Source organism: Penicilliopsis zonata, assembly GCF_001890105.1.
Source record: "Penicilliopsis zonata CBS 506.65 unplaced genomic scaffold ASPZOscaffold_20, whole genome shotgun sequence".
Lineage (NCBI taxonomy): Eukaryota > Fungi > Ascomycota > Eurotiomycetes > Eurotiales > Aspergillaceae > Penicilliopsis > Penicilliopsis zonata.
Window position 1 is genome coordinate 195386 of NW_019208928.1, and position 26912 is coordinate 222297.

The following is a 26912-nucleotide window of genomic DNA, read 5'->3' on the forward strand; positions in this document are numbered from 1 at the left end:
CTTCTCAGATATGTCTGCAATCCGGAATATCTCGCCAAATTTCTCCCTTGCCTCAATGAACGTCTTAGACCCCTCTGTGAGAATACGCTCTTCCAGGACGGTACAATCATTTGAGCGAAATTCAATCGATATCTCGGTCTGGTAGACCAGCCGCTTGGTCGGGGTATGTCTAGGACTGTCCCTGTACCCGCATGAAGATGTGGTGGCTGCTCTTTAAGCATCCTATCCCGTTCCCAAACCGGGCACCTAACTGCTGGCGAAATGGTGCCAATACAGATAGAAAAACGTACACGATATTCAGTTGCTCATACTTCTTTTTGTCATGCAGCCCACCTCGGTCGAGGAAGTCAGATTCCCAGTGAAAAGTCGCCTTCCTCGGGTGGGAAATGCAGGTTTCTCGTCAGGACGCGTCATCCTTGTATGCATGGTGAAGTCGTCCATTTTCGAATCGAGCTGCCGCGATGTCCGATTCCATAGGGGTGATATCACTCGCACTGCAAAAAAGACGAGCCAGTAAGTACAAATACTTGAGGATGAGTAAATGGAAGACAACTTGCGGACTATTCGTTTTCGAAGTCAGACGTTGGCTCATCATTAGGCATCGAGTCCCCCCCTCCCCTGTCAGCAGGAACTAGTGCGACAGGGGGAACCACGTAGCCATAGGGAGATTGACTGTTCTCCGGGCAAAACGAACCCTTCATTATTAGCAGGCTGAATTGAAGATCTCGTTGCAGAGCGCATTGTTGCCGACATGAGCATGAGCGGCTTGGACGGCTCCGATGAAAAGGACTTTTGCCCCAGGGAGGGTGTCAGATAAATACCTCGTACACTAGAATAAACGCTGCAGCAAGTGAACTACGCGGTATGATCAGGGTTTGGTTAGAAGAAAGAAAGGAAGAAAAAGCATTCTATTTATGGATTCCTAGAAATATAGACACAGAAAATTAAAATCATTAAATATTGAGATTACCCCAAAATTAAGAGACAGAAAAGGCTGCTGAGAGGAAGTGAGGAGCAGGTATCATAGATATCCCCATGCACATTATTGACTGAAAATTTCATCCAGATACGATAGTTCATCTGCCTCCATAACCGTAAGCTCCAGAATAATGCGGGGGCGGCCGCATCCCACCACCTCCTGGAGGAGTCACTGATGCCCAAGGACCACTGACAAACTGAGGATCAGACATTGCAGCGCGTGGTGGCGCAGGTGCCGTGGACTGGCCCCATTGATTATAATTCCCTAGAGCTGGGCCACCAGAATGAGGTCCCGGGTGGTATGGCTGATAATGCTGCAAGGCGCCCGGGTGCGTGTTGTTACCAGTAAACGCATCCATTTGACTGTTCGCCATCTGTGGGTAGGTGCCGGAATTATTTGCATAGCCTCCCATGGATCCAGAATTGTGAGAGAATGCACCGCCGATCTGTTGAGAAATTCCCCAGGCTTGACTCGCTAGGCTTGCGTGGCTGGGGTGGATGCTCGAGGGTATTCCGTATGATCCCGTTGTTGCTGTGGTTGTCGTGGCTGGAAGGGGATTGCTACCCGTATAGACCCCTTCGCTTTTCAGTTGAGAGGGACTAAAGGCCTGGTACTGAGGATGAGTCGCATACATGCCTTGCGATGAAGGTGGTGGCGAGGGCTGCGAGTAAGAGCCCTGAACATAGGTATTTACAGGGCTCTGTTCTTGAACCCCGCCTGGCTTCATCATCGTATGCTGGACGTTGAATCCTTGCTGTGAGCTTGGCAGCGCACTGGGAAGGTCTTGGGTTCCAGCATCAGGGGTGCCATGATGAGGACCTGGCGAGTGAGTCTGGGCTGAAGAAGCGGCGTCCACTCCCCATGGTTGGGGAAGAGGTGGTTGACTTTGGAGACCCTGGAACGGAACTTGTGAGCTGTAACCTTGAGTGGTCGGTCTCTGCTGCTGCTGCTGCTGGCTTTGTATTCCTGCTCCCGTTCCCATAGTATAACCTGCTGTAGACAGGGTGGTCGCAGGCTTCGTTTCTATAGGCACATGGGGCTTTGGTCCGACCCGCCACTCTGGCTGGCTGGGAGAGGTGCTGCCGGTGACTCCAGGCATGGATTCTGAGGCATCTGTCTCCGCCTGCGAGGAAGGTGGAAGATTTGAGGGAGTGGTGGACTGAACCGCCTGCGGCTGCTGCTGTCCCTGGAAAAGGGTGGGCATAAAAGGAGATCCTGGTTCGTTACCAGAAAGTTTGGCAGCGAAGCCCTGAGAAGCAGAGATCACAGATTCCTGCGGAGCGCCACTAGCATTGTTCATGGTGTTTACCCCAGGTGTCGACTGTCCGGAAGAATGATACGGTGGCGCGACGCCTGTATAGACGCCCGCCTGGCCGTCCGACGAATAGCCGAAACGATTCTATGGAATCATAGTTAGCGTCTAAGCCATATCACTGGCATATCTCCTCTAAACCAGTTTGAACCAAATACCTCATGAAAAGGATGTTGCCCCGCTGGTCTATTCTGGGCTGCTTGTGATGAGAAACGGCCCATCATCCCCGTTCCCATCTGCGACAGACCGCCGCCTTGTTGCACATTGCCACTGGAGCTGGCCAGCCAGCTCTACTCCACGCATCAGCGCATATCGTTTAAATTATCGCACACGCAAACACAAATGCAATGAGAGCGCGGCCGCATACGGAAAACCCTCCCCTCTCCGCTCCAGCATTATACGATCCCTCCGCTGGTGTCATACTCTGCCATCTCTCCACCGGCGGACTGTTGGCTGCCGAGGGTGGGCCTCTGGAGGGCCCAGTACCTGTCGATGTTGGGGTGGTCGACGGCGTGAGGATAATCGGCTGGGTTGGTACTTCCCACTGGGTGACGCCGCTCGTTCGCTGAACGTAATACCACCGGCGGGAGACGCCCTCCCACTGAGCCAACCTGTTCTCAATAGAGACGTATATGTCAGCAGGTGTCTGTATTGATGAGAACCGGGCTGAAAGCAACGAATCTACACGGTATCGGAGCTAACTCACCAGCCCTCAGGCAACGGAGGTGGCGGGGACGAGGGGCCAGCACTGTCCGACGGAGCGTCCTGCCCCATTTGCGTGGTCAAAGGGGAGTCAAACTGTAGGCAAGCTTCATAGAGTTGCACAAGAAGTGCTCAGAAGGATTTCTGATGCCGTGAGAGCTCTTGAGACGGGCGGATTTAATTATAGCAGTGTAGCATGGGATGCTCTGGGGCAGAGATTGGGCTGCAGTCGATCGGCTGGTGGGGGCCCAAGATACAGCCATCCATGCCGCTATGGAGTATGATCGCCCGAATGTTTGGGCAGCATCACGAACAGGGCGAGAGACGAGAGCTTCTCATTGTTATTATTGGTAAAATCAGAGTAGAGAATGACCACAAGAACAAATTATCAATAAAGCCACGAATACCACACCAGAACCCGACTCCATCTAAGGCCTTTTCACAAGATCAAGAAAACATCAACACGTCATGACACCATAGCAGTAGATGGATAACATAAAATAGAATACAGCAGGCAAAAGATCCGGGAAGAACGAAAATGGAAGACAAGTAGATAGAAATTACAGAACAAAAAACTCGGTGATAAACAAAGGGGCTGGCTCCGGGTACTGTACAAAGTCTGAGGGGAGGAAAAAACGGCCTGCTACCATGCATGTCTCTCTTCAACAACATGGTCATATCCGGCCCAGTCTTCATCGCCGCTGAGTTCGTCGTCTAGGAAATCGTTTTCGTTGAATTGCAGCTCCGATGGACGCTGGTTATCGATGCGGATCGAGACCACATCACACAATCCTTGAATGAAGACCGGTTCGCTGGGCGAATCACTTTTGCGCACGTGTGAAGATTGAAAATGGTCCTCAACCTCAGAAAGCTTCCTCTCAGCAAGTCTTGCACTGTGTCGTTTAGAAGGGGTGGAAGCTACGCTCCCCGCTTCATTGGCAGTGTACACATCTGAGTGAGTCGCCTGTTCGGCCGGTGTATCATCTCGTACACCTAGCTGGCCCGATGGCAGAGGGGCTCGTCGGATACTGCGAAGAGCCGGATTTGGCGAAGGGCTGCGCCTGCGCAGGAAGACGGTCCTCAACTTTCCTATCCACTTTTCTCGAAAGGTAGCTCGGTCGCGCCATCCGATTTGCAGAATTGCGCTGATAACGAGGCGTCTCAGATTGGGAAGCTCGGGTGCGGCGTCAGTCAATGACGCGAAGAATACCTCGGCCGCCGTATCACCCCAGTTACGAAGCTGCGTGAGCTCAATGTCTTTTAGTGTCGCTGGCCAGGAAGGAATTTCGGATGGAGAGATCAATTCGTCAAAATGAAGTTCGACATCATGGTAGCTTGAACGGTCATGAATGGAGAGGTCCATCTTGAATGTCTCCAGTCTGCTGCAGGATTGCGCAAATCCTGTCAAGAAGGACATACTCAAGTGTCGGTTGTGATTTAAAACCAGTTCTCGAAGGTTGTGGCCGTGAGTAAGCAGGTACTCTCCCAAATTCGAAGTTGTCACTTCATCACAGTTTATGATGGTCAGGGAAGTGAGCCTCGACGGGAGGTTTGGCAGCAACTGCGCGTTGACAATGGAACATTCCATGAATTCCAAATGGTGCAATTCCGGTAGTTCGGCGAGGGCATCGGCAAGGAACACTTCCCTGGGCTCTGTATCTGGACTTGCTTCCTGGACTGTAGTATATTCCGCGGAAATGTGTAGCAGTTTCAGAGCGCGAACCCCTCTGAATGCAGACTTTTGATGATTCTCAAGCATCGTAACGAGGAGTTCTGATGTCTCCATGAAGCGACCATTCCAGGCCCAGCTGCGAAGCATGATAGGTGTATTATTTAATGCAGTGAAGAAAGCGTCTGTGTAGTTCCATCTGGATAAAGTCTTCTGCCAAGGAGCAAGTCCCACCTGGTAGTCATCCTTATGATAGATCTGCAAGTTCTTCGTCCGGGGTGCTCTCTCCACCAACTTTGCAAGATCGAAATATCCCAAGGAGGGTCCACTCTTGTACATTAATAGGTGTTCTGCATCTACATGAAGCTCCTTGATTTTATTGACATAATTTGTCGACAGCGATTCTTGTGGCAGACCGAGGAGGCTTAACAGACTGTGGCATTTAGCTGCCGGCAGGAGTGGCGGGGAGTAATAGAGAACAGCCAGTGCAGGCTCATGAAAAGCCCTGCACATGAGGGACATGTCCACCAGCCAAGCAGCAGAATTGGAGCGTTCCATTTTTTGTTCATCGATCAGTGGATAGGATGCACGATAGAAGATATCGAATAAAATGTGATATGGTAAGGTTTGCCATGGAGGGATAACACCTGAGCCAATGAATGGGATCTCGATTGGTACAACTTTCTGACGCTTTTTCAAAGGTCTTCCCAGCTCCCTTTTGGATCTCGATCGAGTGGTTCGACTCTGACGGGGTTCTCTTCGATGGCGGCGAGTTCGGGATGGGTTATCAGTGTTAGCGGCTGCAGGTTCTGAGAACTGGTACGGAAACCGAGTGGTAGTTTCAATAGATACGACACCTTCCACTTCTTCGTCGTTGTTTCCTTCACCAATACTCCCGTCACTCGAGCTTTCTCGATAAGAAGTGAGCCGTCGGTTAGACCGGCGAGGCCGCGCAGCAAGCAACGCATCTTCCGATCCCTCATTGTCGGTCTCATTAGCGCCTGCATCAGAGCTGCTCTCCTCGTGGTAGGACTGCACTTTCGTGCGACTCGAGCGTATCGGCCGAGATCGCCTAGAGGAGCGTTGCGAAGACGCCATTATCGTTGCCAGGGCCTTGGTCCTGCACTTCCAACTCCAAGCTAGTCGCAAGTTGAGTGCAGCATGGTAATGTAGGCTGCCTTAAAAAACAGAGAGGTAAGAACAACAGGATAACACACGGCAGTGGAATGTACCTAGGCGGCGATTCAAGTGAAACAAACCTCGAGACAAAGAGCCCAAGAGACAAAGACGACGTCGGCGATCCGTAACACCAAACTGTCTGTCTTCGGCCGCCCTTCCTGACGTCGGTTATCGATAAGAAATCGCATTTGGCAGGAAGGCGCTCGGCTAACCACATACGCTCTAGCGTCCATGTGACATCCCTGACTGCCAAGCTTTTGATGCCCTCGCCGTAAGGCAACAAAGCTAGTCCTAGATTGGCAAAGGCGGGGTCTCCCGAAATAGCAACACTCAGCTCCTCCCGCTCATCATTGTTGTGGTCGTACGGCCGAGCGCTGGCGTATTTATCACCAGCCCCCTGCTGGCCCAAAGGTGGCCAGTCGCTTTTTCTGCGTGATGAGGCTTGTCTGCTAAGCTTCAGTGTTCGTTGCCGTGATAAATGGACTGGCTTCTGCGAAACATTCTGCTATCCTGCGTCTCTGTTGGTTTTACCGACTTGATCCTTCCGCACGTTGGATTCTCGGCAAATTTGGCAGCAGTCGTTCCTTTTCCTGATGACCACCCATAATTGGATCAAGCTCGTTGGTGTTTGCTTGAAGATTTCGGCATGGAGGACTCGTTCAGGGGAGTGATCAACCCCTCGGAGCGAGGGGAACTCGAGCCGGCACAGATGGTGATCCAGCAATATGCGAGATATCCGGCTGCTCTGGAACACTCGCTGCGGAGTGCTTCATCTACAGGGAGTGCTCGTGGACAGCTGACAGCCTCTACCGCCTCTCCTCTTCACCGTAAAGAAACACCCACTCCACGGAGCTTGCAATCGTCCCCACAAGACGTACGATCAGCGGCTGTACCTCAATCAACAGCACGATCAGTGACGTCTGCATCACCGGCACTATTGGATCCGCATCGCAACAGATCAATGGGAGATCCAACAGACCAGGCAGAGTCGCGATCTCTCCCGTCCCAAGATCTCACAGATGAGACGATCGACGATGCGTATGTCGCGTTTATTCTATATTGTAACCCGAACGTTCCAGGCTCTCTTGACACGAGTGAATTACGAAAGGCATTCCGCTCTCCTCCACGAAGTGATGGCAAAAGCTTCAGTATTTTCACACTGTGGGAGCTTATCCGCAAACTCGATAGTAAAGAGCTGAAAACATGGATTCAGCTGGCAATTGAAATGGGAGTGGAGCCTCCCTCTTTGGAAAAAAAGCAAAGCCCACAGAAGGTTCAACAATATGCAGTCCGTCTAAAGGTTTGTGTTGTGATTATATCTGGTAGGTACTGGAATCGCTGACGGGGACATTCGTATAGCGCTGGATGCGAGCAATGCACGTCGATGCATTCTTTGAATACTGTCTGGGCCACCCACACACATACTACACCCAATTACCGTTGACCGGCTCTCTTGTGAGCGAAAGCCGGGATGGAGTGCCATTGGAGGAAGACATCGCATTACACGCTCTTGTTCCACAGTGGAAACCGAAGCGTGGCAGGCGCCGGGCCGATGATAAAGTGCATGACGAGGAGAGAACCAGTAAAAGGCCTCAACTCGATACCTCAGCGGGCGTTCTGCATCATGACGCCTTTACAGCCCATTCAGACCCGATACCGTTTCCACAAAGCGCTATTCCTTTCAGCGCTTTCCCGAATGATATGGAGTCAAACGACCCATGGATAACTGCTACGTCCTCATTCGGAGCTCATGGTGCTCCAGAAGGTTCAATCACTCAGCAAAACCAGGATGTTAGGTGGAGGCCTCTTGATCGGGCCTCATCCCCGCCGGGATACCCACAATCAGCAATCATACCAGGAGAACATCAAGGTGCGAGAAGCATGTTTGGCGGTGCCGAGCCGCGCTCTGCTTTAATACCCGTTAGTGGTGAGAAACAACGGGCAAGGAAAAGACATGGACCCGCAGTATCATCTGCCTGGCCTAGCGGTGGTGTCTCGTCCGGCGGGAAAAATCGTGGAAGACCGCCGAATAAAGGGCCCAGTAGCTCTGATGGGCCGTTTTCATCTTTTTCTGTCAATCCAGAAGAGTCTGGATCAACACACTCAGTGTCCCATACAGAAACACGGGCGTCCCTGGCGATCGGCCTCAATCAAACCCCATCAAACTCCCTCACTACGAATTCTCAATACCAACAGTCGCCCACCCCATTTTCACACCTGAACGTTCGGCCTAGCAGACTCCAACTGCAGGTTCCGCAACACGCGGGAGGGCCTGTGCGTCTTGCTACGCCGCCGACAGTTCTCGTGAATGGTGTTGACAGTGTGTCTCAGAGCGATACGACCGACCCCCGTGGATCAACGGCTCCCCTAAATGACCTTGCGAGCATAGCATCTGGACCTGACCTGTCGTCATCGTTGAATGGAAATGGAGAAGACTCTGAGAAGGTGACAATTCCCGATTTAATCCGCATCTTCTCGAATAAGATCCTTCGTGGTAGAATTCTTGGCCGGTCTAGCCCTCTCACGACTGAAGAAGCCACGGCATTAGCTGCTTCTGTGATCACAAGCATAAACATATCGCAGCTTGGTGTCTCGCTGCCTCCGTCGGCAAACAATATTGCGGTCCAGCTCGGTCTGGGGCATTTCCTAGGCTTAGAAGGTGCTAGGCCGGGTTCGGTTACAGTCAAGGTCAATAATTCATTCATGGGGCATTCAAACGCAAGCCAATCTTCGGCGAAGACAGTCTACACTGTGACGCACGAGTTCAAATCTGTGTCTGGATTGCGAACCAAGATGACCTTCTACGACGTAAACATTTCGAATGCCCCTGAGGGCTTATTGAGCCAGACCGATGAGCTACACGACAGCACTGAGAGTATTGGCGACGTACTCGTCGATTCCGAGGACGACGATGACGACGACGGCTCCAGCAGCGTTGTTTCTGAAACTACTTGGAAGCAGCGGTTCATGAAGCTCCGAGCGCAGATGCATAAAAAGGAGCGTTCTTTGACACAGTATAAACGAAAAGTCCTTGAATCCGTCATGGCGGATATTTAGCAGCGGGTTGCCAGTAATGTCCTGTGGACATCATGACTGCATGCATGGTGCTAATGGCTGATGATGCTTGATTTTTACACTCGTGCCCCTATTCTTTTGGAATTAGCATTTGATCAGCGTGTTTTATACCAAACAAATTAGATGGGGGATATCATTTGATACTGTCGTGGCATAGGATACCACTCAAGGCAAATAGATTTATGATTTTTGGCTAGTATTATTTCAATACGAAGCAGAGAATTGCGCAGCTGTGCTGTTTTGCCAAGTAAATCAGTACCTATGCTAGTCAACCTTCCTATCGAAGGGAAAACCAAAACCCTATGCCTATGACCACCGCGTCGTAATCCAAGTGCAGACACCTGGTACGAGTAGCAATGACAGCACTTGACAGCATCTCAGTGACCAGCACTGGTTGCCAACGTGAGGGTTTTGGTACCAACAACGCTTTCCTATCTAAGCAGTACCCATGAGAAGGTCCTCTCCCTCAAGCTCGTCTGCATGCTCAGGAATATCCGCCAGTTTACGCTGGAAGCCCTCCATCTTGGCCTTCTTGACGCAGGGACTAAGTTCGCCGTCCTTGTCAGCCTTGATAGGCGTGGTAGAAGAAGACATCACTCCCTCGGGAGAGGAGGCTGTGCTATCTGCATCCATTCCCTTCTTTCCCTTGTACTTGGGAGTCGCTCGCTTTCTCTTCGGAGCCCCCTCACCCTGGTTCTTCGTCGGGGTGGAAGTCGCACTGCTGGAGTCCGTGATACCGGTGCCCTTGGCCATCGCGCGCAGTTTGGTGATCTGGTTGCTCACGGCGCGGTCGGTGCATTCTATGACGGTTGTATTAGAGGTAAATGAATGAATCTTGTAGAAGTCTATTTTCTTACCGGGTCCCATCCACTCGGCCAGAGCGGCGAGGTCAAGCTTCGGTTTAGCGGTGTGAAGGATAGCAACGAGAAGCTGGATGAGTCAGTCGTGTACGCAGTCCCAGGGAGGTGTCGGCCCAGCTCTCACTTTGGCATTTGCCTGGGCATCCCAGTTCATAGGCATCTTGACGGTTGATTAGGCTGGTGGTGCAGTAGTAGAGTCGAGAAGTCAAAGCTGAGGATATAAGAGTGAGGCAGCGCGGTATAGAAGCAGGGCGAAGAACAGAGCAGTGAGGAAATGGAAAGATGTGAGGAGAATAGAGGTAGAGGAGAAAGGTAGAAGAGGTGAGTGGTAAGAAGGGAAGAAGAGAAGAAGAGAGTAAAGAAGAGTGAGACCTGATCTAAAGCTTCACTAAGACCAAGGCAGAGATAAGTGCTTAAATGCTTAGACTTACTGATGGTTCACTTATCCCTTACTATCTTTACCTTAATAAGTCTTTAATACTAAGGCAGAAGAGGTATTAGAGGAGTAGAAGTATACCGGGAGTTGCCCACGTCAAGCTCATTTTATACTATTATTAAGGCATAGATTCGAATTTAATAGGCAACTGAGGGATGTCTTAGTATAGGCTGATTGCTACCAACTGCTGCTGACTGTTAGGCTGGCTTCTTATGACTTCTGAATTAGACATGAGCTACTAGGCTGTCATCTGCTTAAATTTAGACTATTTAGACTATGTTTGGTCCATGATCTGCAAACTTTACGCGTAGTTATCTTCCACCTTAATAAACCTTTCCAGAGAGTCTTCAGGGAGATACTCCGTCGAAGAGCTCTCAGGGTCGACTTCTGATTCATCTTCCATGGCATCATACCCGACCATTCCAGGCGGTAGGGAACGAGGAGTGCGCGTCCGCGCAGGGCGAGAAGGACTGGCAATATATGGATCATACACCCGTTCTTCTTTGATGCTCACTGTGGCTTCAGCCATTTCAATGGTCTGAATATCCATGATAGACGTGCTGTTGCCATTCTGCTGGGCTTTTGTCGGGGTATGATCGATGGCAGGGGTAACAGCAGTATCATCCAGTTCCATCTTGACAGGAGTCTTAGGGACAACACCACGTTTGCGTTTGCCAGATCCAGGGGTCCCAGCAGCATTAGAGGGCGAGTTACGCTTGCGTGGAGTACCTCCGCCGCTGGAGCCCTTGCCGACTTTGAAGTGGCCTCCGTCTGGGGTGGTGCCGGATGATTTGATTTCCTTGCGCATTCTGAATAGACGCTCACTGATGGCGCGAGGAGTGGGCTTTTCCTCCTCAGAGCCGGCTGAGATGTCAGTAGCCTTCACAAGGATAATAACGGTGATAACGGTGACAACGGGGTACTCACGCCATGCAGCCGCTACTCTCTTGGTATCAACGCTGAGATTATGAGTCTCGAGGATTTTAAGCAGCAGCTGTGTCTTGTCAGCAGGAGCCTTAATACGTGAAGAACTGAGCTTACCAGCTGATCATTATCTGCAGTCCATCTCATAGGCATCTTGACGGTGTAGAATAGATTAATATTAATGTAGGATCCCGAGTAAGTGAGAAGATGTAGAGGCAAGGTAATAGGATTGAGGGGGCAAAGAGAGCTGGAGGAGGGAAGAAAAGTGTCGAGGAAGTCAAGGGAGATATAAGAATTAAGTAGGGGAGAGGAGAAGGGCGGGTGAGAGAAGGGAGATAGAAGTCTCAATTACTGAGCAAACATTAGCATAGAAGTATTGATTATTTGAATCAAGCATATAGATCAGGCTGCAAGACTCACTTTACTCTTGTTATTCAGCTGTCTTGATTTTCGACGGCTTTTGATACACCATTCAAACTGACTCGTCAGCTCTCCAACAACGACACCAACGCGATCACGGAGGCTTACACAATTCTAAGCCTTATTATCTATACAATTTCTGGTTTCCTATACATCTCTCTGTCGGCCAAATCGAGCGGTGAATCGTTCCTGCATCCCCGTCACGCAGTCTGCAGCCAGATAATCGATCTGTCAGATTGCGTTAAGACGAGTCACTTTCTCCCCCACGCCATCCTAAGGCATTCACTGGTCTAAACACAAGTCGCGGCCGTGTAGCGGAACTCACTTGTTGTGTCAGAAACGCTGCCTGGACCCAGTAACCCGGTCTCTGCCAATCGACAAGAGTTGCAGCTCTGTCGTACCCTCAGATGCAGAGGGCCACACAGTGGGAGCGAGAGGAGTGACCGACATGTCGTTTCTTACCTTCTGGCTGCTCTCTGTGACATTAGCCAGCTGCGCTAGGTAAATGAATCCTGGTCGAGACGCATTCCGTGTACTCCATCCTATAAAGCGTGAGTCTATCCACGATTGATTGTTGTTCATTCTACAGCTGCGGACCTGGGCTAATTCTATTCCTTCGAGTGCTTTGGAGCTCTACACGACTGAAGACCCTCTTCGCATCGAAATTTGCCATTTTCTATTCAACGGCCACAATCATGGTGAATTGGAAGGAAACCGCAGCCACCGATCGGCTCATTGCAGCACTTGTAGCAGCACATCCATCTCTCAAAGTAAGCCTACGCTATCTGTTCTATCTTGGTTTCTGCGGGTGGTGACTTTTCAGCTTGAGTACCAAGCGATGGCCCTCATGTTCGGTCAGGGGGCAACATACGACGCAATTGAAGGCCGCTTCCGCCGCTACCGTCGCATGGCTGAGGAGCTGAAGGAAGAGGCCCAGGCACGCGGGATCACTGACCTCCCTCGTGGCCGAAATGGAGGGGGGGTTTCCGGATCTGTTCCTTCAACGCCTCGGGGACCTCGTACTCCGCGTGGTCCACGAAGTGGAATCAGCAAGTCAACGCCACGATCTTCGACGGGAAAAGGCAAGATGATGGCTATGGCTCTCGATAAGTTAAACATGACTCCCACGAAAAGCAGCCGGGGTGATACTCTCCTGGACGCGATTTGTCTCGACGATGGAGACAACGATATCGGCGTTTGCAAGAGAGAGGAAATCGACCTTGACGCAGACTCGGAACCGACTACGGCCCAGGTCAAGCGGGAGGCCATTGAGGCAGCATCGTTAGTGACAATCACGGGGAACAGGCCCGTACAGCCTAACCAGCAGGCGGGAACTGACATCCCAATGGCAAGCTTCTCGAGCACGTTTGCAACGAGGCGGCAGCTGTCGCAGCGGGTGGACAGTCGGTCGAACGGTTATATTGGCGTGAAGAATAACGACAGCACCACCCACATGCACACCAATACCGCAGCTTCAAGTGTTTCATCATATCCATCACCTCCATCCTCAACGTCCTTGCATTATTCCAGCAGCATACTCGATGGTGGCGTTGATCTGGTGGGGACCGGACATGGAGATCTGGCGGTGAACCATGTTGAGGTTCATCATGGCCATCCCCATCATCCTTCAGGGAACGCATTCGACATGCAGGGCATCGAAAGCATGTATTTCTCCCAGGATGCAGCCTATGACATGGATGATATCTATGGGGGTGCTGCTTGAGGCTCTCTCTATCTCTCTCTGTTGCAGGCTTGTTTGTGTGGACAAATTTTGTATTTCTCCCCCCTTTCTGCCATGGCAATTTCCAGGCGATCTCGGTCATTGTATTCTCCATTCGATAGACTACGACTATTGATAATAGGCATCCTCCTTTTAGCAATAGGAACGTGTGCGCAGATCCTTCGAGCCAGAATCCTCCAGACAAAGTCAAACACTTCGTAACTTCGTATAGTCCACTTTTTACTGTTCGCATCACCTAAGCAATCCGCTTCCTAAAGCTAAATAGTGGCGTGAGACAATTGCTACAGTCAACAACTCGCCACTTTTTTAACAGCGAGTTCTCCGTAGCTCATATCCGAGACAGCCGTACCGAGCCGAACGAGCAGGTTTGAGCATGGCTCAGCCGGCACTTGCCCTCGGACTTAACCTTGTCTTGCGAGCTGAATCTTATAATTACTCCATCCTCTGAGTTTATTTTCTTCCGAGATTCCAGTTGACCTTTTTTTTTCCCCTGGCGAGTCACGAATTGAGGAATGTGGTAGATCGCTGTCCAGTATTATCTGACCGTACGTAACCGTTGTAACCTCCGCGACGTGTCATGCTGCGCATTTCGACTCACCTTGGACATCACCCTTGCCTGAGGGAGCCGGCGGACGAATAATCATCGTAAAAAATAAGGGAGCCGCCGTCTGTCGTGCCATCCATCTTTTTTCCCCCGATCCTCTTTTCCGACATGGAGGAATGAAGCGTCAAGTGATGCCCAACGCGACCCTCAACCTCCCGCCTGATGTCACGTGCCGTCACGCGAGACGCGGCGTTTTCCCGGGCCAGGAGAAAATTCGCCGCTCGATCGATCCCCAGCATCTCACGGCGGCACATCGAGATAAAATGGAGTGAGTAGCCCCCCCTTTTTATCTTTTTAGCCTTTCTCTTCTTCTCCGACTCATTGTTTTTTTCCTGCAGCCATGTCCGTCAAGTCGATCCCCCGCGACGAGAGGCCCCTCTTCAACCTGCCAGCCCCCCGAACTGCGTACCCATGGGCTCCCTCACCGCAATCGCAGGGCCCCTCGCCGCCCGGTGGTCAGCCCACCCCGACAGGCTCTAAGCCCGCCTCCGTGGCCATGCCCTCGCTAGATTTCAAGCAACTACCCACACCGGACCAGAGTACAGTGCCTGTGATGGCGACAGAGCCTGCCGATGATACGACCTCGTCGCCGACCGGGTGTGGCCGTGGTCGGCGGCTCACCCCACAGGAGGAGTTGTGTCTGGTGCGGTTGTGTATGCTCCAGATGGAGAATTACGACGTGACCGAGTATCCTAAAAGCTTCTGGATCAAGATCTCCGAGTTGTTTTTCGTAGAATGCGGGCGCACGTACTCGTGGCAGTCGTGCCGCCGCCGCATCGCGACCTATGTCCGCAACTACCAGGAGTACCTGGACTGGCTCACCAATGGAAAAGGAGACCACCCGCCAATCCATATTCCGCAGAACGAGGTCTTTCGCCAGGTTGAGGAGTGGATCGTGGGTTGCAATGCAAGGGAGAAGGCAGCGCAGCATCGTCTGGAGATAGAGAAGGCCCGAGTCGCGGCGGAAGAGGAGAGGCAACGGCTCGAGGAGGAACGCCAGCGACTCGAGGTCGCCCACCGGGAGCTTCAACGAGCCTACACGCAGAAACGGATCCGTGATTGGGTCACCAACAACCCGCAGCCGGCGGAGATGGAGCCTCTCTTCCTCTATTGGGGCGAAACACGAAGCGCCTCCAATGCCCGCTATCGATCATCGCGCTCTCGGTCTCGGTCTCGCTCGCCTCACCGAGCCTCGGCCCTCGATCATCACCAGCGATACCGCCAACGGTCGCCTCCTCCTCCTGCTGCTACTACTTCTGCTACCGGTGCTGCCGCTGCCACCGTTGCCCCTTATCCTACGCCTACTTACCAGGCTCGACCTCCTTGGGTCGAACGTTTTCGAACCGGCCACCCTATCACCACATCAAACCCGACTGCCTTGAGGGCGACTACAACGACTCAACATGAAGGACTCAATAATAGCATACCCACCTGCAGGGACAATTTCTCGCAGCTGGGCGGACGCCGCACGTTTCCCTGTCCGAACCCCTCGGCGGCCACGCCCGTCGCTCCCAACCGGATTGGCATGAACAACGAAACCGGCACCAGCGCAACGGAGTCGGAAGAGCAATCTGCGCGGTCTCGGTTCCAAGCGGCGCTGGACACGGCATTCAAAAAGGCGACGGCGAGCACAGTGCAGAAAACGACCGAAGACTTCCGCACAAACGTGGCCCGCTACTGCGAGAACCCGGAGCAGCACGAGGCTTTCCAGGGCGTGGTCAAGAGCATGTCCACGGCCGTCGAGACCCTCTTTCAGGGTCTGCAGGGCGTATTGACCCGCTACGTCGACATTATCGTCCAGGATAAACTGGAAAAGCAACTTGCCGCACGGGGGCTCTCCCTCCACCCTTGCAAAATCGAAACCGACGATTAAACCTGATGATAACCATAACCACAACTGCCCCCGACGCTTTCATATCACATATATACCATACCACATCCTCCTTTACATCACTGCATGCCGGCGTCCCTTTTTTTTTCTTTTCTTTCCATTTTTGTTTTGCCATTTTTGGGTTCCAGGCTGAGAAGATAGATACCCTGCATGAAACGATACACCCTACGCATTCTGCATTTGCATTTTAGTTCTACTCATCTCCTTCTCATAACGTGTCTATACCATCCGGTCTCAGCGCTGTCCTGCATTTACATGTATTTAGCCAGAATGGAAGTTACATTTAGTATTACTTTTTTTAAAAAAAAAAAAAAAATAGGTTACTGGTATGCGCTGTGTATATGATTATGAAAGTATTTGAATTAGCCACCAACAATACGGTAGTCTGCTCTAGACATGCTTGGAACGCAATCAGTAGCTAGCTAGATACCCAACGGAACTATATATACCTAGGTACCTAAATAGGTAAATCACAACTCGGGGTCAATCGTATATACAGTCAAGCAAGGGGGAAAAACGTGGACCTCTAAACGCCTCGTAAAACAGGTTTGTTCGTCATGAGAGAGAGAGAGAAAGAGAGAGAGAGAGAGAGAGAAAGGGGAGCGTTGAAAGTGTTGATCAATGACACAAGGTAATCCATTGATCTACAATGTCTTCCATGTCCGAGGCAATCCCCCACTGGGAGGCAAGACAGCGGAAGAGCTTCTGCATGGAGTTGAGCTCGTAAAGGAGGTTCCGGACGGCGCCGGTGAGCAGGGCTGCGGCGGAGTTGGGCTGGGCGCCGTCGATGAAGCGACGGGTCTCGGAGACGGCGGCGGCGGCGGACTGGATTTCGGCGGCGGTTGTGGCGGAGGGGGAGCGGTCGAGGTTGACATCAAAGGGGCCCAGGAGGGCGTCCTGCCAGCTGATGGTGCGCGGGAGCTGGACGGTGGCGACCCCGGCGAGCGAGAAGGCAATGTAGATGGTTGCGGCGGCGAAGAGCGAGCCCGGCATGTGGATGACGTGGGCGCGGCCGCGGGGCAGCTGCTCGACGATGTCCTGGATGGCGACGGCGTGGAGGAGGGCGCGCCGGGCGTCGTCGGTGTGCACCCATTTGTGCAGGTCGAAGCCCGCCCGGATCGAGCGCGAGCCGCCGGAGATTTGCTGCGAAACGCTATACCGCAGACACACGTAGCGGCACAGCAGCGTCGAGTTGATCACCGTGTCCAGGCAGATGGTGTGGCAGCGCAGCAGGATCTCCAGCCGCTCCGCGGCCGACAGGTGCATGCTCATCGAGATGGTTTCGTGCACCTGGGCCAGCGCGCGCCGCACGTCCGACCGGCCGGGCACCCCGACGGCCGCCAGCTCGCTCTCGTCGCAGTCGGAGACCAACGACTGGATCCCCTCCAGGACCACGCGCAGCGTGAAGGCGGAGAAGGGGAGGTGGTCGGTCTGGTTGAAGCTCGGGGCTGGGGGGAACAGCGACCGAAACACCAACCGGAAGGAAGGCTTGCCCACCTTCTGCGACCGCATGTGGACCAGCCACTCGTCAGCCGTGCTGGCGTCGAAACACGCCGCGCTGCAGGGCAGGCTGAGCCCATTGTTGACGTGCCGAACAGAGGTCCCGTCGCCAGACATTTGCGCGACCAGCCCGTCCAGCACATGGTAGGCCAGCAAGGCGCGCTGCTGGATCTCCCGTGCGGCCCAGATGCGCCAGATATGTTCCTTCTCGCTGGCCGACGCGTTGGCGGCGGGGAGACTTTCCAGCGGGAACGGTTCGCTATCTAGCATGCCGCCATGCCTGGCCCAGAAGAAGCCCAGCGGACGAAACACCTGGCTGGTGGTTCGTATTGCTCGGTTCTACCATTTTTTCCCGTCAGATGTTACTTGTTCAAAAAAAAAAAAATAATAAATAAAAATGAAACGAGGGCGTCTTGCATGTGAAAAATGCAACGACCAGACCATACCTTGGACAAAGCACCGTATATTTGGCCAAGCAAGGCAGTGATGAGCAGCTGGACACCCTTACAGGAGTCATAGGGTGCGCGATGTGTGATTAATGATTGCCACTACGCGCGTTAACCGGGTATAAATTTTAGAATACGATATAGCAGCAGAGGTAACATACCGATGTCGCCACAGCCGTGTGGGCCAAGCGCCATAATGCCTCACCCTGCAGGGATGCGTTAGCAGATGATACAAGTCGGGTCATGCATGATTAAGATTCAGGGGAGGAAATGGAGGGAACATGGGGGAAAAAAGCACTGACCTTGGCGACGGAATCCTTCGGTCCTAGATAGAGTGATCCGATGGCGATAGCGTTCAGGAGGAGAGGCTGAGTGCATTCGCGAAAGACGAAGGTGGCACGATGCAAGATCGGAAATGTGGGGATGAATCGGACGAAGAACATGTGGAGGCATTCGTCAAGGAACACAGACGTGATTGAGGTCGATTTGACGGCGGCGGTAACGCTTGACGACTGGTCAGTAGCGAGAGATAAGTTAGTCGCTTCTGGACGCCAGCACCAAGAAGAAGGCACCACACGCACCGAACTTGTCACCATCTCCGTCACATCACGGACAGCCTGGTGGCCACCCCCGGAGGGAATGGATCCGATCGATGAAGTGCGATCGTCAAAGGAGTTGGGCGAGCCAAAGTTCATGGCCCCGACGTCTTGCGAGACAGGTGGGAAAGGTAAGGTGCCCAAGGGCATCTGCCACTGGTCTGTCGAGTCAGAGGACATGATGCTCTGAAACAAACTCTCCGAATCAGGCCACACGAGAGCAAAGTCCAACTCGACCGCCGCGTTATGCAGGCTCGACGCCTGCGCCGACTCAGCCTCCGACCACGAGGCATTTGCCGTAGTGCCCGTCAGGGGCGTTGCAGTGGACGTGCTGGACGTCTCCCAGGGCGGCATCACGTCGATCGGTGCCGGCGGCTGCGACAGCATGGCGCCCGGATGCGAAACATTCTGCGATTCCTGCTGCTGCTGCTGCTGCTTGGCCGCATGGACGGACGAGCGGACGTGCAGTCTCTCATGGCGGGTCAGGGCGTCCTGTCGCGCAAAGGGCCGGCGACACTCTTTGCACACATAGGGTTTCGACCCGGTATCTGAGAATATCCGTCAGCATCCACTTCAGAACAGGGAGAAGGAAAGAGGAAAACTCCATACGGCAGCGTTCATGTCTCTATTCCCCCGCGTGCGTCAGCAAAGTCGTTTCTCTTGTCCCACAGCGTTTTTTCCTAGCGACGGGGGGCGGGTCGACGGCTTACCCTGAGATGCTCGGCCTTGGAGAAGCCCTTCTGACAGACTCGACAGACCAACTTCTTGCTCCCTGTCGGCGTGGTGTGATCTGGTACTGTCATCCTGGGCGACCTTTGCAGGCATCACCGTGCGACGTTGCGGCGTACCAAGATCCTCCGACGTCCGCAACAGCGTGGAGAAACGGACGAGGGGAAAGAAGAAACGTGGGGCACGTGTAATCGGTGCCTGAGGCATCCAGCGCCTGCTCCTGCTCCTGAGCAAATGCACAAAAACGCCCACCCACCCGCACTCTTCACCCATCGCTACCCAACTAGTTGATGCGTAATAATAATGTCACCGGTGTCACCGGTGTCACCAGCAGGACCGTCGCTGTCGATGGCGTAGACTTCCAGTAAGAAAACCCCGAAAGCCCAGCTCATCCGGGCTATCCGCCTTCTCCGTAACCCCCGTTCTCCGTCCGTCGGAGCGAAATGACATCGAGCCAGCCATTATTGGCTCGCCGCGTCAGCACAAGCGGAGAATCTCCCTGGAGACGCGTGGAGAAGCCTCCGCACTCGCCGTCCCCACGATATGTCCCCTCCTCTCGCCTGGCCGCGCTATCCCCAAAACGGCGCTCGGGTGAAAAGGCCCTCGTCCGTCCTTTTGTCACGCTTGCCTTCCAGGGCTAAGCAATTCCCCCCCCTTCCTTGGTCAGGGTTCCAGCTCCTCCAGCTCCTGCTGCTGCTGTTCGTGGTTTCTTCCCCCCCCCCCTGCATAACACACGAGATTAAGGCACTTCTGCTGCTGCTCCATGGACTTTGCAAGAGAGTGAGATACAGTTGAATATCAATATAAACTCTCTCACGGTCCGTTAGAATAGAAAGAGAGGGAGAGTCAGTAGAGGTCCAAGGTTTCTCTTGCCACACCACCACTACGATAAACGCCTTTGGCTTCCTTTTTTTTTCAGGCTCTTTTTTTCTCCCTCTCTCTTTTTTTCTGCTGTGATTTATTTTTATATATTTTTTCTTCTTCCGATATGGCTTCGTTCGAGATGCAGCCCACCTCGTCTCGGGCGGTCGATCCGATGAACGAGATCTCCGCCAAAGTAGAGACAGACTTCGTGGAGACGGCCGATGCGGAAGCTGGTCTTCCCGGGGAGGTCATCGACATCACGGCGAGGCTGTCGAGCAAGCATCGCGAGTATCTGCTGGAGAGACATGGCACCCTAGAGCTCGATCCTGTTCCTGGCATGGGACCTGCCGATCCCTACAATTGGCCGACGTGGAAGGTTAGTTGAACAGTAGTCGGCGCCCAGGAGCGATTGGATTTGCCAATGAAACTTGCCGAATAGGCGAACAGGGGCTTCGGACTGGTGCTAACACGGCGACATTCCTTCTAGAAAACGATTAACCTGGTCTTGGTGGCGTTCCACGCCTGCATGGGCACTTTCACCGCCGCCGCCATCATCCCTGCGTATTCGGATATTGTCGCCGACTTTGGCGTGTCGATGCAGCGTGCCAGCTACCTCACCTCGCTGCAGATCGCCATCCTGGGAGGAGCGCCACTCTTCTGGAAGCCCATCTCCAACCGCTTCGGTCGCCGGCCCATCTTCCTGCTGTCACTCGTCGGCAGTCTCGTCTGTAACATCGGCTGCGCCAAGAGCTCGACCTATGCCACCACCGCCGCCTGCCGCGCCTTGGTCGCGTTTTTTATCTCGCCCGCTGGCTCCATCGGTAGCGCCGTCGTCATGGAGACTTTCTTCAAGAAGGATCGCGCTCGTTTCATGGGCGTCTGGACCCTGATGGTCACTGTCGGCGTCCCGCTCGGACCCCTGATCTTCGGCTTCGTCGCGTATAACGCCGGCTACCGATGGATCTATTGGGTGCTTGCCATTGTATGTTTTCCGGGTACCTCTTTGGCTTCACCTTCCTTGACTAACGTTTTTTTTCCCTTTTTTTTTCCAGATCAACGGTGTGCAATTTATTTTGTATCTCTTCTTCGGTCCCGAGACTCGGTACATTGGTAGCGGTGTCGAGACGGAAAAGCTTGGCTGGAAGTCGCAGTATTTCACCTTCCGTCGGATTGACCCGACCCCCCTGTCATGGAAGGAATTCGTGTACCCGCTGAGCATGATCCGGCGTCCGTCGGTGGTTGTGCCTGCGGCGGCGTACGCAATGGTGTTCCTGTTCGGTAGCGTGCTGATCACCGTCGAGGTGCCACAGCTGCTGCAGGTCAAATTCGGCCTCAACAGCGAGCAGCTTGGTCTGCAGTTTATCGGCGTCATCATCGGTTCAGTGCTGGGCGAGCAGATGGGCGGGACCCTGTCTGACTCGTGGATGAACCGCCGGGCGCGCCGGATCCAGGGCAGACCCGAACCTGAGTACCGGCTGTGGCTGAGCTACATCGGGTTTGCACTCACCATCATCGGCCTGATCATCTTCCTGGTGTGCACGCAGGAAGCCCCCACTGGCCACTGGAAGGTTTCCCCCCTCGTGGGCACCGCCGTAAGTGCTGTCGGCAACCAGATCGTCACCACCGTCATGGTCACGTACGCTGTCGACTGCTATCCGCAGGAAGCAGCCAGCGTCGGCGTCTTCATCACCTTTGTCCGCCAAGTCTGGGGGTTCATCGGCCCATTCTGGTATGTCCCTCTTCTTCACCTGTCAACTTTAATTGCTCCACTAACCTGCTTGCCTCAGGTTCTCCGACATGTTCGACAGCGTCGGCATTGCCGCCAGCGCCGGTGTGGGTGCCGCTCTCCTCGTCGGCGTCAGTGTCATCCCGACCTGCTTTCTGCAGTGGAGGGGACGCGTCTGGCGAGGGAATGAGTATTAACGGACCACATCTTGAAAAGCAGTCAATTTTAGGTCAGAATGTTGAATGATACTAGTATTGACTCTTGGAAGGGATGACACGTTCAAGACAAATGAGAGAGAGAGAGAGAGAAATGAGTTGACGAAACAGGGAGAGAAGAGAGAAGAGAGAAGATGAAAGTACGAAAGCGAGAAAGAAAGGGCAAAGGATCTGGCGAGACTCGGGTAGAACCGCCTGATCGACTCGGGAGTCAAGACATGAAGCTGCGCATGTAGCACGACGACTGCCGGGAGCTATCCAGGATGACAAGACTCCACTTCCCGATGTAAATAATACACCACCCCATCACCATCACCAACACGGCATACAGACACCACTCATTATTTGCATAGCAGGCGTTGCATTCATAGAATAGACTGAACAGTATATAGATGAATACTTTACATACCTCGGATCTATTAACTACTACTGAAACCGAGTCATCGCCGAATTCTTCTCGAAATAATCCCGACTCTACCCTAGACTCCGATTATTTAAGACCAGACTAGACTACTAGATAGACTAACCACGTACCTAATCTACTACAAACTACTCCATACATACTACACTGACCGACTGTCTTTTGACTCGCTCAGGCTGCCGAAACGGTGAAGAATCGGCGATTGCTCGGGAGAGGAGGAGAGAGCGGAGTAGATTTACTCCTGGGAGGAAAAAATCATATCCGGACGTGTCAGCTACAGGGATGGATTCGTACTGTTGCAGATCTTCATGGGAAAGGTATACTCTGTGCTATTACTCGTATGATTTTCCGATCTGTTACCCTCGTCGTCTCAGTTTTTATGACTATCTCCATCCAACCTCTCTATTCTATTGCCGTGCTGTTATCCGCGTGGAGAAAGCGTGGGCGTGGGCGTGGGGTTTGTGGGAGGTGGAGAAGACGTCTTATCATTGCTTACGAGATGGTGATTAGTAGCGAGTCATTGCTTAATGGACCTTACTCCGTAAGTCTTGAGTGTGTATGTAGTAGTGTAAATTCTATATCGTGGATTCCGTGGATCATATACTATAGATAGATATACTGTTCTAGTTGTTCTCGAACTTGGTGATCAAAGTGCCGACGTGGGGAAGCAGCTCGACGGCAAACTCGTCGCCGGCCTTGAGGTACTCCTGGGGCTTCTTGGCGGCGCCGACGCCCGGCGGGGTACCGGTGAGGATGATGGTTCCGGCGGGCAGGGTGGTGCCCTGGCTGAGGAAGGAGACCAGCTTGGGGACGCTGAAGATGAGGTCGGTCAGCGGGCAGTCCTGCATGACGCGGCCGTTCTTGAGGCCACGGATCTGGAACTTGGAGGCATCGGCGAAGTGGGCGGTCGAGACGAGAGCAGGGCCGATGGGGCACGAGGTATCGAACCCCTTGGAGAAACACCACTGGCTCTGGTTCATCTGCGACGTCCGGCTGGAGACATCGTTGGCCGCCGTGAAGCCGAGCACGTACTCGAGCGCCTCGGCCTCGCTGACGTCCTTGGCGTCCTGTCCGATCACGATCGCCATCTCCGACTCGTAGTCGCCTGTGTTGTCCACCTGGGTGATCTTAGGCAGCACCGTCGGGGCCGGGAAGGGGTCCGCCAGGGCGGTTGACGGCTTCAGGAACAGCGTCGGCACGTCGGGGATTGGGAGGGCCATTTCGGCTGCGTGAGAGACATACTGTCATTTTTAGCCATAGGTTATCAGAAAGTCATTTATTTCCTTTTTTTTTTCTTCTCACGTTTAATCCAACACAGCGGATAGTGCCAACTTCCGCCTGCGATAAAGGAGAGAGCACCCGCTCAATGGTCTCGACGGCTTCCGTCTTCTGGCCAGGGCTGAGCACCGAGGAGCCCGAAAAGGGCCGCACGGTGACCTCCTTGCCTTGGTAGAGGGCCAGGCCGACATCAACCTGGGGGTCAACCGGCTCTCCGATCAGGATCTTCGAGGGGTTGGATTTGGGGACGAAGCGCACAAGGCCTGTTTGTCGGGGGATGTCAGCAAGCCGAAAAATATGATACCACAGAAAGGAAAGAAACAAGCTCAGCCTTACGCGAGAAGGTGGACGCAATCTTCGACATGGTGTGAGGTATCAACGGGCTTATCAAAACAGACGCAAGTGGTATAAAAAGGAAACAGAGCAGGATGATATCAGAGGAAAATAATAAAGCAAGGAAAACAAAGGAGTCTATTATTTGCAAGAGACGGAGTATTTCTACCCCGGCAGCGTCTCCCAGCACGGCCGAGAACCGCAAAAGGCGATTGTGATGGAAGGCGGGGTTGGTGGGGGGCCAAACAACAGTCATCTTGCTTGACGGACGGAGTCACTCATTAACCAAACAGATCTGGAGCGAAATCCACTTATCCAAACCATTCTATCTGCTACTACTTGTCCACTCCATGGGTCACCCAGACTTGCTTCCGACTCCGGCGTGGTGGAGACTTTCGGAGTCGCCTTCAGCATGGCCACGCCGGGTAAAGATTACTGACGGCGGTCTCTTGGTGTTTAAATAGTCGCACCGTCATCGATCGCAGCACCACAAGAATCCCCCCAACCATTGCATCTTCCAGATACACACAGCTTCACAATGTCTGCTCCCAAGGGTCCCTTCCGTCTCGTCACCGTCAACACCGCGCCTGAGCGGGCCAAGCGCCTCATCGGCCGTCTCATCGAGGCTCTCAAGGACCGCTACACCATCATCCACGAGGCGAACTGCGAGAGTATGTTGATTATACCTTGATAAAAGCGCATTGTTTATCCATTGAACACCTTGCTAACTCGCTATTTCAGAGATTGAAGAGGTCGCTCCCACCGTCACCAAGCTCAAGCCTGACGTTCTGGTACCCCTCCCCCTCCCTCTCCCCTTATCTTATCTTACCCAACAGGGGTAACAAGCAAGGATTATAATTGATCATCCTTGTCTTTTTATCCTTGTCTCAAGCACCTCGTTATTAACAAGCACAATAGTTCAGCGCCTCCATGTGGACCGCCGAGGAAGCCCAGCAGATCCACTCGATCGCCCGCGAGATTGTTCCGAACATCAAGCTGCACGCCATCCCTACCGGCCTGCAGGTCGAGAAGGGCCCGGACGCTATCGTCGAGTACCTGGTCGAGAACGTGCCGGTTCTTCTGGACAGCTAAATCAACTGGAATGAGGATGATGTGAGAATACAAATACTACTACAGGTATAGATCACTAGAGGAGAAGATTAGAGGGCGTTTTGTGCCATTGCGGGTTCAGGGCATAATAAATAGACTTGAGAAGACAGAAATGATACCACATATACTACAAGTTATAACCATTATGTATCCATAAAAAAGAATAAGTGATTTAATAATATATAGCAAGTAGATTGATTCAACTTTCTAAATCTTTAGGAATCCATTGCCAGTTGTGCCGCATCGCCCACGAAACCGCGTTGCGCACGTACTTAATCCCCTCGCGCGCCGTCGTGGCTTGGACAGGCCACTTCTTGACGGTTTTTGCGTGGTATTCCACCGCGCCCACCGTGTTCGTCGTCGTGTAATGGCAATGTAGACCGAGCATGTTTCTCGACAGCGTCGCAGTCAGCACCGTCGCCTGCCAGTCGAATGTCTGCCGCACCGTTGTCTCGCTGATTCCCGCATACGTCCGTAGGCACCGCAGCGCCCGGAGCATTATCGCCGCGTTGAGTAAGTTCTTTCGCTCCGCGACCTCTGGCACCTCGTCGACTTCCAGCGTGAAACAGGGAACGATTAGGCTGTTGTCGCAAGCGACCGGCCGCACAGAGCTGCCCAGGATATCCATCACTTTCGACGGCAGCTTCACGTGTTTCAGATTATACCCGACTGTCAACGTCGGTGAGGGGTCGGCAATATCGAAAGTCGGGAGACCTGTGGTGACGAACGAGATATCGGTCTTCCATACAGCTTGGATTGCCATCCGCACGTTCTCCTGGTAGAGAATCGCCTTGAGGTTGATGATCATCGGGAGCATGAGGTGTGAGACCAACCCCACGCTTGTCACCCGTTTCGCCGTCTCCTCGAGGATCAAAACGGACTCCTCCTGCGGCTCCGCTGCCGGCTGGTCTTCTTTCAGGCTGCTCTCGAGTTCAACCCAGTTTCGTGGTGGCAGGGTTGTAACAGGGTATATTCGTCGGTTCACGAGTGCCGGCACATACTTGGGGCTGTTGGGAGTTATAGTGTGTCGGGCGGAGAGGCTGTCTACTGGTTCCGGTTCCTTGTAGATACCGCCGTCGCCCGGCATGGATTGGCTTGAAGGCGCTTCGATGAGCTGGTCGTCCTCGGCGCCATCTATGACCTGCTGGCGGTCCCCGCATGTCATATAGATCCTTACCTCCATTGGATCCATCTCTTTGTTGTCCTTGAACAAAAGCTCGAAGGAAGGTCGTCGTCTCTTTCTGGGAAATAAACTATCCATTTTGCTAAACGGTGTCTCTGGACTCGAACTCATCTTGGTAATTCAGACTAGCACATCGACTAATATTAGAAAAGACCAGCTTTTGCAGAGCACTGGGTGTCCCTGGTGGACGGGCTGGTATATATGTTGTAAAGCCGTCTAGGCTGCAGGTATGCAACCTTGGACAACTCCGTGATAAATGACATATCATTGGGTAATAACGACTGGAGACCTATCCGAGGTTCTCTTTCTCAAATGAGTCAGAACCAGAGGGAACCCCTTGCTCTCGTCACATCCAAATCATGGCGTGCATTGTCTCGATGTCAGCCTCATCCATGGATGCTCTAGCTGGTGCCTGGACTTAAACCTAAAGTCAGCTGAGCAAGATTGATATTCGTCTTCGTATCCCATCTTGTATGAACTCACCGTATCCAAAAGGGAAACAGGACAATCTGTATGGTAGACCATTGTCAGTGCTTCGAGGTTGGTGGAGTTACGATCAGGCTGCAGGGAGTCGTCTCCAACTTAGCTGGCTCTTCATCTAGGCATCCACGTATTTTAGACCAGCCCTCTCAGATATCGCAACCACAGGAGCACCGAGGAGAATACAAGGTCTAGACTATTCGGGACACCTGTACGAAGAGGTAGTACTCCGTACGGAG

At 53.0% G+C, this 26912-nt stretch overlaps 13 protein-coding genes across 13 annotated transcripts; 6 read left to right on the top strand and 7 right to left on the bottom strand.

Moving 5' to 3' along the window:
- Window positions 1-903: 903 nt before the first annotated feature.
- Window positions 904-2702, bottom strand: ASPZODRAFT_136450 (hypothetical protein). The gene is made up of 3 exons (XM_022724067.1): window positions 2659-2702; window positions 2450-2581; window positions 904-2378 (listed from the first exon to the last, which is right to left on the bottom strand). The coding sequence occupies exons 2-3, from the start codon at window positions 2513-2515 to the stop codon at window positions 1077-1079; spliced, it is 1368 nt and encodes a 455-aa protein (XP_022577753.1). The 5' UTR covers window positions 2516-2581; window positions 2659-2702; the 3' UTR covers window positions 904-1076.
- On the top strand, window positions 2318-3366 carry ASPZODRAFT_1183748 (hypothetical protein). Its single transcript, XM_022721195.1, has 2 exons — window positions 2318-2911; window positions 2998-3366. The coding sequence occupies exons 1-2, from the start codon at window positions 2497-2499 to the stop codon at window positions 3093-3095; spliced, it is 513 nt and encodes a 170-aa protein (XP_022577754.1). The 5' UTR covers window positions 2318-2496; the 3' UTR covers window positions 3096-3366.
- A 97-nt stretch (window positions 3367-3463) lies between these two features.
- On the bottom strand, window positions 3464-5976 carry ASPZODRAFT_136452 (hypothetical protein). Its single transcript, XM_022724068.1, has one exon. It carries the CDS (start codon window positions 5758-5760, stop codon window positions 3637-3639), a length of 2124 nt encoding a protein of 707 aa, XP_022577755.1. The 5' UTR covers window positions 5761-5976; the 3' UTR covers window positions 3464-3636.
- A 231-nt stretch (window positions 5977-6207) lies between these two features.
- On the top strand, window positions 6208-9144 carry ASPZODRAFT_136453 (hypothetical protein). Its single transcript, XM_022724069.1, has 2 exons — window positions 6208-7141; window positions 7201-9144. Exons 1-2 carry the CDS (start codon window positions 6488-6490, stop codon window positions 8896-8898), a joined length of 2352 nt encoding a protein of 783 aa, XP_022577756.1. The 5' UTR covers window positions 6208-6487; the 3' UTR covers window positions 8899-9144.
- A 207-nt stretch (window positions 9145-9351) lies between these two features.
- On the bottom strand, window positions 9352-9936 carry ASPZODRAFT_19651 (hypothetical protein; the record flags this gene model as incomplete). Its single annotated transcript, XM_022727447.1, has 3 exons — window positions 9352-9716; window positions 9774-9846; window positions 9901-9936. The coding sequence occupies 3 exons, from the start codon at window positions 9934-9936 to the stop codon at window positions 9352-9354; spliced, it is 474 nt and encodes a 157-aa protein (XP_022577757.1).
- Window positions 9937-10513: 577 nt separating this feature from the next.
- ASPZODRAFT_146269 (hypothetical protein) lies at window positions 10514-11289 on the bottom strand (the record flags this gene model as incomplete). The annotated part of the gene is made up of 2 exons (XM_022725164.1): window positions 10514-11206; window positions 11254-11289. The coding sequence occupies 2 exons, from the start codon at window positions 11287-11289 to the stop codon at window positions 10514-10516; spliced, it is 729 nt and encodes a 242-aa protein (XP_022577758.1).
- A 962-nt stretch (window positions 11290-12251) lies between these two features.
- Window positions 12252-13279, top strand: ASPZODRAFT_146270 (hypothetical protein; the record flags this gene model as incomplete). Its single annotated transcript, XM_022725165.1, has 2 exons — window positions 12252-12326; window positions 12380-13279. The coding sequence occupies 2 exons, from the start codon at window positions 12252-12254 to the stop codon at window positions 13277-13279; spliced, it is 975 nt and encodes a 324-aa protein (XP_022577759.1).
- A 392-nt stretch (window positions 13280-13671) lies between these two features.
- ASPZODRAFT_1184708 (hypothetical protein) lies at window positions 13672-15500 on the top strand. The gene is made up of 3 exons (XM_022721196.1): window positions 13672-14169; window positions 14240-15090; window positions 15147-15500. The coding sequence occupies exons 1-3, from the start codon at window positions 14064-14066 to the stop codon at window positions 15306-15308; spliced, it is 1119 nt and encodes a 372-aa protein (XP_022577760.1). The 5' UTR covers window positions 13672-14063; the 3' UTR covers window positions 15309-15500.
- Window positions 15501-16410: 910 nt separating this feature from the next.
- Window positions 16411-19137, bottom strand: ASPZODRAFT_74795 (hypothetical protein; the record flags this gene model as incomplete). The annotated part of the gene is made up of 6 exons (XM_022729992.1): window positions 16411-17631; window positions 17739-17840; window positions 17900-17944; window positions 18041-18250; window positions 18320-18882; window positions 19038-19137. The coding sequence occupies 6 exons, from the start codon at window positions 19135-19137 to the stop codon at window positions 16411-16413; spliced, it is 2241 nt and encodes a 746-aa protein (XP_022577761.1).
- Window positions 19138-20051: 914 nt separating this feature from the next.
- ASPZODRAFT_146273 (hypothetical protein) lies at window positions 20052-22377 on the top strand (the record flags this gene model as incomplete). The annotated part of the gene is made up of 5 exons (XM_022725166.1): window positions 20052-20303; window positions 20415-20909; window positions 20980-21656; window positions 21715-21784; window positions 22261-22377. 5 exons carry the CDS (start codon window positions 20052-20054, stop codon window positions 22375-22377), a joined length of 1611 nt encoding a protein of 536 aa, XP_022577762.1.
- A 535-nt stretch (window positions 22378-22912) lies between these two features.
- On the bottom strand, window positions 22913-23931 carry ASPZODRAFT_74756 (hypothetical protein; the record flags this gene model as incomplete). The annotated part of the gene is made up of 3 exons (XM_022729991.1): window positions 22913-23530; window positions 23592-23830; window positions 23904-23931. The coding sequence occupies 3 exons, from the start codon at window positions 23929-23931 to the stop codon at window positions 22913-22915; spliced, it is 885 nt and encodes a 294-aa protein (XP_022577763.1).
- Window positions 23932-24438: 507 nt separating this feature from the next.
- ASPZODRAFT_146275 (hypothetical protein) lies at window positions 24439-24992 on the top strand (the record flags this gene model as incomplete). Its single annotated transcript, XM_022725167.1, has 3 exons — window positions 24439-24571; window positions 24642-24691; window positions 24819-24992. The coding sequence occupies 3 exons, from the start codon at window positions 24439-24441 to the stop codon at window positions 24990-24992; spliced, it is 357 nt and encodes a 118-aa protein (XP_022577764.1).
- A 217-nt stretch (window positions 24993-25209) lies between these two features.
- Window positions 25210-26304, bottom strand: ASPZODRAFT_146276 (hypothetical protein; the record flags this gene model as incomplete). Its single annotated transcript, XM_022725168.1, has 1 exon — window positions 25210-26304. The coding sequence occupies one exon, from the start codon at window positions 26302-26304 to the stop codon at window positions 25210-25212; it is 1095 nt and encodes a 364-aa protein (XP_022577765.1).
- Window positions 26305-26912: the final 608 nt, after the last annotated feature.